Raw genomic sequence first — 10,469 nt, 5'->3', positions numbered from 1 at the left:
ATTACATGAAACTAGTTGGAAGCCTAACAATCTAAGCTCCAACGACATACTACTACATTAATTGAACATGTTGATGTGCTAGCCTACTAGCGACCACAACAACTATTATTGAAATTATATTTATTATGATGATTAATTAAACTTATATCACGAGAAGTTAATAAAACATTTACTAAGAAAAATTAATGAGCCAATAATGAGGTTAATAAATTAAGACCGTTGGATGTGTTTCTAACTTTCAATCACATACCTCATTTATAAAAATTCATGTGCACAACCACAACCTTAGATTTAGATTTTCCAATAATGAATCTAGAGCGTTCATTATCTTTCCTAACTTGTCCAAACTATGTTTTACAAGCTTGACTATAATGTTAGGATTCTTAATTTTAAGAATTTTTGGTGTTTATTTGTAGATGGAGAATACAATATAATAATCGAATGCTCATGTAGTTGTAGTTTGTAATTGTGAAACTGGTAAATCGTAATTGGTCACCCGACCCACCTTTAGTTTTTTGCTCGTTATGGTTCACAGATTATATAAGAGCTATGTTATTATAAGGATTTTATTAACATTTAGGTTTTTAACATGAAGAATGGTTGTTTTTTTATGACCATAATTACGAAGAAATCCAAGATGTTCTCTGTCTGTCCAAAGTTCAAAAAACCATGTTATTTTGTATTTTTGCATTTAACTTTTTTGATGATCCTAATTATCATCATATTTAATATATATTTATAATGAAAAAAGATTACAATTCTTACATCCGACACACGTCTTTGACTGAGATGAGATTAAGATGATCGGATGTGATATTTGTCTCTCGATACCCATCTATTCAAAGGTCAATACACTTTTGTATAATAGATACGCCCAATCCGAATCATTTGGGGGATTTGATCCTAAGACCCAATCCTCCGAAATGCAATATGTGTATATAAGGCGTATATCCAAAATTATTTTAACTAGTTTGATCAAGCGATTAACCTTCCCACAAATGGATATGGATACTATAATATGAAAATCAAACACTCCTTTTGTTTATAGTTGGTGACCGCGAAGCTGGTAACCTGTGGTTGGTTATTTGATCCTACATTTTTTCCCCTCATTATGGTTCACTGGTTATAATTAAGATCTCTATTAGCATAAGGATTTTATTAGCATTTAGGTTTTAGCATAAAGAATGGACTTAGATTTTTTGTGCATTATTTTTTTTTTTGCTATGGTACTAATTATGAGGAAATCAAATCAATGCACATATATAATGAAAAGTAGCAATTTCCATATTTGCCGGATATATTTGACTGGGATGAGACTGAAATGGTTGGATGTAACGTTTCTTTCAAAATATTACCATTCCACCCAGAGCTAATAAAACCATGCTCTTCTATGTATCATTGATTTTTTTTTGAAAACAATCGTGCTACACTGGCCGAGGACTGGATCCACATGACACAGTTCTGAAACCCGTATAGGAAATACATTATGGAGTTGTATAGGTTCCAAATATGTGTTACGCAGAAAACCCGCAAAACCCAACCCTAGGTAAAACTAGCATTTTTATTTTGAATTACAAGATCCTGCATCCCTGCCACAGTGCCACTCAGAATGATTTTCAGCAAAAGAATTTTAATTCTTTCATCATATGAATAACCACAGTTCAAATGTGATCGTCTGAAGGTATTATCTAGAATGTTAAGAGTTCAACGAATCTCAAAAGATGAAAAATACTTGGGAACACCTCTGATTTTTTAATTTAATAGACAAAAGGATTTAAATTTCGAACCTCTACTTGAGAAAGCTTACAAAATTTTACATGAATGGAAAGCTAAACTTTTATCTCAAGATGGACATATAGTTTTGATCAATTCAACTATTTCTGCATATCTTTATATGCAGTGTTTTAATTCCCATCAGCTGTGTTAGACAGGTTTGATAAAATTCAACGAGATTTCTGGTGGAATAAGAGTAATTCCCAAAAGGCATATTATCCAAAGGATTGGTGTACAATTTGCACGCCTAAAACTTGTGGGGGTTTAGGAATACGTAATCCACACAGAATGAATGTCTCATCATTGAGTAAGCTGGCTTGGAGATTGTTAAATAACCCAAATGATATTTGGGTTAGGTTGCTTAAAGAGAAATATTTTTCGAGAAATCATCCTTTTCACAAATCCAGTTACTACAATGCTTCATGGATCTGGAAAAGTATAAGGAAGGGGTTAGAAGTTATCAAATTAAACAATAGCATATGGGAAATTGGTAATGAGAGAAACATACAAATTGCAAAAGACAATTGGATACCAAAAACGGGGATTCTGAATAACTGGCAACATGAGGAATTAGTTTATGTGTCAGATCTCATTTATATTGAGGGTCATTGGAAAAATGACCTCATTGACTCTGTGTTCTCTAGGGATGTAGCTGCTAAAATTAAAACCATATACATAAATACATAGAATCATGATAGATTAAGATGGTTAGGCACAAAAGAGGGGGAATTTTGTACTAGGCCAGCTTATAGAATTTTGTCTCATGAGGAAAGTAACAGTAAGGATAAAGTTTAGAAACAAATTTTGCACTTGAAAACTATTCCCATAGTTACTTTGTTTGTCTGGAAAATGGTAGCCGATGTATTACCATTAAAAGCCAAGATCAATGCGGTCCTAAAACATGTAGAACCTATATGTGTGTTGTGTAGCTCTGCTCAGATGGAACATCTGCTCATCTTTTTACATCATGCAACTTCACGAGAGCTGTGTGGTTTGGGATTGGCATTTCAATGCCGAGATATAATGGAGACTTTTATAATTGGTGGTCAAATCTTGGTTTACATCTGACTTATGTGAGTGAAAAGAAATTTTTAGCATTATATGCTGGAAGATATGGAATCACATGAATGATTTTAATTTTAACAGGGCTAAACCAAATCCCGTGGAATGCATAAAAGACATCCAATCTTTCTTAGAAGAATGGAAAAAGCATTCGGATATAACAGTTTCTAAAAGGAAAAAAATATAAATGTGAAGGACAACAAAATAAGGAGGTTCTTATAGATTTGAAACATGAAATTTTCTTTGTTGACACATCTAATGATGAGGATGATGGATCTTATGGGGTTGAGATAATTTACTGGTTACAAAATTTTAATTCTGATAATTTGTTTTTTTTCTTAAGGATATACAACATGACTAGCAACAACAAAAGCCTTAGCCATTCAAAGAACAATTCAATGGGCTCAGAATTTGAAAAGTAACATAAATATAAGGACGAATTATAAGCAGTAAATTTTCTAAACGACATTTCTGACCGGAGAACAAAGCTTATCTTAAAGGATGTGTCAAATTTTTTGGGTAACAATGTTGATGTAAATATGAAATATGAAATATGTACACAGGGATTATAACGGGAAAGCAACTGGCGAAATAGAGTCGGATAAAACATAAATCTTTTGATGGGAATGACTAATAATATAATTATAAAAGGTTAAATTTTTAACATCATACTGTAAATCGGCCAATAAGTCTAGATTCACCGGGGATGAAATCCCGTGGATCTCACCGCGTGACACAAAAAATTAAAAACCCATCCCCTATTGTTTCCTGGTGGGTCCTAGGAATTTCTCTCTTTCCGTGTTTTTTTATTAATTATAAAGTTAAGGGATATACGTGATACATAATCTACTAAATTAATTTAATCCACTCCCAAGACCAGGAAAGGGCTTCTAAGGCCTTAGTGAGATAGTTAAGCTTAAAGTAGCAGATCTCAAGCAGTGCCTCCTCAGATCCCACTGTCACTGTGTGTCTAGCACAACCGTAAATCGGCAGAATATTTTGGCCTACAATTCCTAGTTTTCTAATAAAACATCAGTTTATTAGAAGAAAAAAATAATGTGACCATCGACTAAACCTCACAAAACCACAGTTCAAATATTCTGAATGGAATTTTTCTTTTTATTTGGGGACACTAAAGGGAAGTCATGTACCTCCACACGTTCCACGTATATTCGAATCCACCTATAATGTATAATAAAATCACAAAAACCAACAAAGGACATATCTGTCCTGATAAGCACATAAGTCATTTCTAGGGCATGTTAGATGACACGTATAGCACGTGCCGTTAAACTTCGATCTAGCAGTCGATCGATCGACATTCACAAGAAAGAATCATAAGCAGTCTCTTCTCCCTGAACAAGGCTCCAAAAACACAAATACTACTTTCTTGCACCACCCGCTTTAGACGGACTGACACCAATAAGAGCCCGTCCACAAATCTCTCCTCTTTTGTATCGAAACACCTCCTATAAGTCGCACCACCTGAATCCAAACCCTTTTCACTCTCTCTCTCCACATAAGCTTTCTCTCGCCCTTCTTTCTCTGACTCTCTATATTATTCTCTCTGTTTTTGGATCTGTAATGGCGACTGCAGGAGGAGCAATCATGGAGTTGATCAATCTACCAATGAAATGTGAGAATAAAGATTTAGGTTGGTTTAGACAGTTGAATGGATTTCCAAATGGAGGTATTATTAAAAGAAGAATGGGAGCTAATAACAATAAAGCTTCTTCTTTTAATACTATTTCCATGAGGGTTTCTGAAACTACTAATAATATTACTAGTAGAAGAGGATCTGATAATGGCTCTCCCAATCTCGTAAGTTCTTCCGTCTCTCCTTCTTTTGTTCTTATAATCATGATTCATCAATCTGTCTGTTGTATATCTGTTTTGGGGTGTTTTTTTTTCTGTGTTGTATGATAATTGATAAAGGTGGGTCCTTTTTTATTTCTTTGATTAGTGCATTATCAAGCCCTTGCTAGTATTAGATTGTATAAAATGTTGAAGATTTTAGTGTATTTAGTAATGAAAAGTGTGTTCTAAGTTTCTAATTGCACGGGGTAATAGGTACGATTAAGTAATTTTAAATCTATTTTGTTATATGATTATTTGCCTACACTTTGCAACCCCATTGTTTTTGACGAACAAGTCGTGGACTCGGGTATAGGTAGTATAATAAATACATTGGAAGATTTTGTACTGTTGAAAATGACAGTTAAGGAAATGGGGTAAATCATGGATTCCATACACTTGACTGATTTCTGAATCCTTCTTATAAAGTTTTTATTGCGGTTTTAAATTGGGGTTGGAAGAACCTATCCTATTGAAGAGAGGGCTTTCTGTTTCATAATTTTAATTATTGTCAGGAATCCCTGTATGATGGGATGGGAAACCATGAGTCCATGACTTCCTCACAAATGAAAGCTTGCTTCTGAAAATTCTCCCCATGGTCTTCTACAAATATTCATTTTGTTATTGTAATTACAATATGCATTCTTGATGCCACATGTAGCTGGAGAATTTTGTTTGTAATTAGCAGAAACATGCTCTAGTTTTACCTTGTATATGTTCCGTCTCTGTATCTCTTTTATTACTACACATTGCCTGACATTCTTTGGTCGTGTAATTAGGTCGATAAGAAGTTTTCTTTTGGTCTTCATGCTACGGATTCAAACTATGAAGACAGAACAGCGTTAATTAATGCTCAAAGAAAAACGAAAATAGTCTGTACAATTGGTCCTTCTACAGATACACGTGAAATGATTTGGAAATTGGCAGAAGCTGGAATGAATGTAGCACGATTAAATATGTCCCATGGAGACCATAGATCACATCAGAAGACTGTCGATCTAGTTAAAGAATACAATGCCCAATTTGAGGACAAGGTTATCGCCATAATGTTGGATACAAAGGTATGCTCGTAACTTATGGTTCTGGTTAGAGTTCTGATTTTATCTCTTTGCTATGCTCTTGTGGTAAAGAACTTCTGTACGACGGGATTCAACTACCGTATCATGAACTCTTACCAACCTTATTCTTGAGTGTTCCTTACATGTCTTTCATTTTTGAATTGTGTGAATGTAGTTCAAGTGTTGTTGTTACTAAGTTTGTACATATACTTATATGTAGGTTTACATGTTGCGCTAGTTAGTGTTGGAAAGATCAGAAGAATACATCTATAACGCTCATAAAAAGAAATTTAGTGATGTTAGAGGTCAAGCGGATTTAGTTATTATTTGCACTATTTTATTTTATGAATTAAATGCTGATTCATTCTGTTGAAGGTTCAATAGACCTGTGTATCTCTAGCTAGTATGAAAATGAGTATAACTTTAAGTTCTTTAGCATCCTATCTATTTTGCTCGACTCGTACGTTTTTCAGTATTTCTTATAAAATAGGTAACCTAATACTAGCTGTGTTTTTATTTATGCAGGGTCCAGAGGTTAGGAGTGGTGATGTTCCTCAGCCTATCTTGTTGAAGGAGGGCCAAGAATTCAATTTTACTATTAACAGAGGAGTGTGCACAGAGGATACTGTCAGTGTAAACTATGATGACTTTGTCACTGATGTGGAAGCGGGAGATATGCTACTTGTTGATGGTAAGCCTGGGTGCCTCTTAAACTGCAGTGATCAGATGCGCTTTTGTATCAGAGGCACATCTTTGTGTACATTATATGTGGAACTTTGAGATGAGTTCACAATTATGTTGTATGACATTCCTCGTTTGATATCTGTGTGTTCTGTTAGGATTTTGCAGTTTTTTGATGTTTTTCGACGTGTAACAGGAGGAATGATGTCATTAGTCGTGAAGTCAAAAACGGCAGACACAGTCAAATGTGAAGTAGTCGACGGCGGAGAACTTAAATCAAGGCGCCATTTGAATGTGCGTGGAAAAAGTGCAACTTTGCCTTCAATTACAGGTTACCTTCTCTCTTCTTTCCTGTATTCCTATAGCACGTTGCCGTAGTATTTTCCTAGTTCTAATTTGGTTCTGTTGATTCAAAAATTAATTTATGGAATTGTCTGTACTTGTGCTATTTTAGCCATTCTCTTATGAAATGAAACCCATAGTTGTTGTTGTCTGTACTTGTGCTATATAGAAAAAGACTGGGAAGATATCAAGTTTGGTGTGGACAACAAAATTGACTTCTATGCTGTTTCCTTCGTTAAAGACGCCCAAGTGATCCATGAATTGAAAGATTATCTCAAAAGTAAAAATCTTCGCTACCTCCCTAATTTTCTACCAGCCTTTTGCATTCACATTGTTTACGGAAAAGCCTGACAACGATGCTTTGTCTTGTAGAGAACAATGCTGACATACATGTGATCCCCAAAATAGAAAGTGCAGATTCGATTCCAAATCTTCAGTCAATTATTGCCGCATCCGATGGGGTAAGTTATGCTTCAAGTTCCTAACATTCCCGATAAAAACCAAAATTGTGCCCCTATTACTTAGTATGAAATTCTTTCTCTCAGACTAAATAGAATCTGTTAGTTAGCAAGGGGTCAGCTGTAGACATTTGATTCCTTACCTCCTTTTCTTGGATCAGTACTATTTCAGATTTGTATAGATTTTCATTTCTGTTTTTGTTTCGGTGCTTGTTAGCTATTTTTATCCTTTGTAAACAATTTGTAATTGATATTGGTGGTTTTGGTAAATAATATTTGATGATTTAGCTAAAAAAGAACAAGATGCCTATAGTAATGCCCTCCAAGAATCGAGTCCTTAGAGTGTCATAATGTTCTTTTGAACGTTCGAGTTAGTAATTACTTGTTGATTGGATTATCAGGTCTTATTTTTTAAATCTCACCGAGAACTATAATTTGGCTATATCATTATATAATTTTGATCTTGTTGACTTCCAAGGTTGGTATCTGCCTTTTCATCATGGTTCAAGCACGAGCATACCTATTTTGAAAAGTTTAATTTGCTAAGGTTCAGAGCTCATTACGAAACTTACTCAAGCTTCTGCTCAACTTATTGTGTAACTCACATAATGATTAATAAATAGTGCAACTTGTTATCCAGACCTCTAAATGAAAGTTCGACCTCTCTCATTAGTACAATTCTTTTAGTCCTTCAAGAATGGTAAACAAAACTTATGCTGGCAAGCGATAAACTATGATCTTTAGTTATTTAGAACCTTTTGATGGGGCTGATTACTGAACTCTGAATGAGATGTTGCTAACCTAAGGTTTGACAGGCAATGGTTGCTCGTGGTGATCTTGGAGCTGAGCTTCCAATTGAGGAAGTTCCTTTACTGCAGGTATTCCCTTTGTCTTTGTTTTGCAGTAAGTAATAAATTGCACATTGGCACACTTATTTTAGTAGAACGTTCCTGTTTTGATGAACTTTTTAAGTGTTCTTCCTTTTCTGTTTCTTTGAAGAGTAGATTATGCCTCACTATTTGCAGCACTTGTAAAACATCAATGGACATAGTACATGATTGCAAAAAGCACTTCCTGAGAATCCTTTGTTAATAATTATTAAGTAACTGGATGCATATTATGACTCAAACAGGAGGAGATAATTAGAAGGTGCCACAGCATGCAGAAGCCAGTGATTGTGGCAACAAATATGTTGGAAAGCATGATAGATCATCCAACACCCACACGAGCAGAAGTTTCTGATATTGCAATTGCGGTACGAGAAGGCGCTGATGCAATTATGCTCTCAGGGGAAACAGCTCATGGAAAGTAAGTTATAGTGGTCATAATTAAAGACCAGACTAACTCTTCTCTCACTGTTGGTCAAACGTCAGATCTTTTGTTGTTGTTTAGCAGTTTGAGTTCTTCTTTGTTGGTCTTCTTCTTCTCTTGTGAAACAGTGGAATCACCAGACTTTCTATTGCGTTAAAGTTGTCATAATTTTATTTGCAAATTAAATACGACTTGCTCTAGAAGGAGAGATAAATAGTATTCCTTACGAAGAAATAATCATGAATCATAATCAGTATTACCTTTACGGTTCTTTACTTGATTAGTTATACATCATATGCAAGCATTACTTTATTAGCCCATGAAGCAATTTTATGAGTTCTTTTATTAATCTCTCATGAACAGAAATTGATCCTTTTCCTCTTCCACAATTATCTTTCTATTTAGGTATCCATTGAAAGCTGTTAAAGTAATGCATACTGTTGCCCTTAAGACTGAATCAGCTCTACCAACCAGCAGTATTCCACCCAATTCGATTGCCCAAAAGGTACATAAACGTATATATTTTCTTCATTTTATGCTGCACTTTTTATACAAAGCGTTTATGAAGTCAAAATGTCGACCTTCATCAGATCTTTCTTGTAAGTTAAAAAGTGGCTTTGTTAGTTTGTTCCAAAGTGGGTTCAGCGGCAAATTGGGACCTTTGACAGTCACTCACCAGGAGTCCCTTCCATTTTATGCATTACTCTTTATTGTCTGTGTATTTAACTGCGTAACATATGTAGCTCTCACTGAACCTGTACTTTGCTTTGGTGTTTGATCAGAGCCATATGAGTGAAATGTTTGCCTTTCATGCTACCACAATGGCGAATACCCTTGAAACACCGATCATCGTCTTTACAAGAACGGGATCCATGGCTGTACAGTTAAGCCATTATCGACCTTCTGCAACAATCTTTGCCTTCACAAATGAGTGAGTGTTTCTATTGACTCGTGGAGTACACCTCTTTCATTTGAAGCTAGTTTTATTTTTGTATTTGATGCTGTCGGACATAATTTGCATACGAGAAGCATACTTGGGAAGTTTGTCATCGTGCACTTGTTGTAGAGTATCTCAATTTATAGTTACTAAACAGAAAATTACTTAAGAGACTGTACATAGTGCAGTACAAGGTTGAGTTGAGTTGTTTTATCATGTAGATTTAAGCAAAGCCAATTGGGTAATATATCAACACTTTTCAGTTTAAAGGCTAATGTAGTTTTTTGGATTTTTTTTTTGTTCATAACCTTGTATCTGCAGTATAAGAAAATTGTGCTAACATATTGGCGTTTCGTCATTCTTGCTTGTCAGGGAAACAGTGAAACAGAGGTTGATACTTTATCACGGTGTGCATCCCATTTACATGAAATTTTCAGATGATGCAGAAGAAACATTCTCTCGAGCGTTGAATCTTTTGATGGTACTCCAACTGATTTCTTGTATTCTTTGATTTACTCTCCACCTTAAACAATGTAAGCAACTACCGTTCTTATTTAACCATTCTAATACGGTTTCATGTACCAGGAAAAACAATTGATTGAGGAAGGAGGACATGTGACGCTCGTTCAGAGTGGAATGCAACCAATCTGGCGCAGAGAGTCTACGCATCACATCCAAGTCCGCAAGGTCCAAAGTTGATTATGTATCAGTTATCTTTTTAGATCTGTCCCTGATTGGTTTTTAATTTAGTTGATTTAAACTGTTATTGCACAGAACTTTGTGATTCCTGAAATGGAAGGTGGAATTATTTCAAGGGTGTGTTTTGTCTATCAATTAGGAAGATAGCTGTAGATCTTGATCTTTTTTTCTTTTTACAAATACTTCATATTTTATTATTTATGCAATTTTGCTTGAGGTTTAATCAGTGGGTTTGGCGATGCCACATATATAATTGCTAAAATGGTCTGTTGACTTAGTTTTTCCTTCTCGTGC

General features: G+C 34.9%; 1 protein-coding gene across 1 annotated transcript; it reads left to right on the top strand.

The window, feature by feature from the left end:
* The first annotated feature begins 4,208 nt into the window (after window positions 1-4,208).
* Window positions 4,209-10,401, top strand: LOC113302068 (pyruvate kinase isozyme G, chloroplastic-like). Its single transcript, XM_026550912.1, has 12 exons — window positions 4,209-4,656; window positions 5,469-5,750; window positions 6,273-6,438; window positions 6,625-6,759; window positions 6,940-7,050; window positions 7,143-7,231; window positions 8,044-8,106; window positions 8,361-8,536; window positions 8,945-9,044; window positions 9,322-9,470; window positions 9,849-9,957; window positions 10,062-10,401. The coding sequence occupies exons 1-12, from the start codon at window positions 4,420-4,422 to the stop codon at window positions 10,173-10,175; spliced, it is 1,731 nt and encodes a 576-aa protein (XP_026406697.1). The 5' UTR covers window positions 4,209-4,419; the 3' UTR covers window positions 10,176-10,401.
* Window positions 10,402-10,469: the final 68 nt, after the last annotated feature.

The sequence above is a fragment of the Papaver somniferum genome, chromosome 8 (assembly GCF_003573695.1).
Source record: "Papaver somniferum cultivar HN1 chromosome 8, ASM357369v1, whole genome shotgun sequence".
Classification (NCBI taxonomy): domain Eukaryota; kingdom Viridiplantae; phylum Streptophyta; class Magnoliopsida; order Ranunculales; family Papaveraceae; genus Papaver; species Papaver somniferum.
Note: the sequence above shows the minus strand (reverse complement) of the source record. Positions and strands in the feature narration are given on the sequence as shown.

Bases quoted from the DNA above. Each gene is read 5' to 3' on its own strand.
- LOC113302068 (XM_026550912.1), top strand. From the start codon at position 4,420: ATGGCGACTGCAGGAGGAGCAATCATGGAGTTGATCAATCTACCAATG. The intron at 6,760-6,939 runs GTTACCTTCTCT...TGTGCTATATAG, and splicing joins AACTTTGCCTTCAATTACAG to AAAAAGACTGGGAAGATATC. The intron at 8,537-8,944 runs GTAAGTTATAGT...CTTTCTATTTAG, and splicing joins GGGGAAACAGCTCATGGAAA to GTATCCATTGAAAGCTGTTA.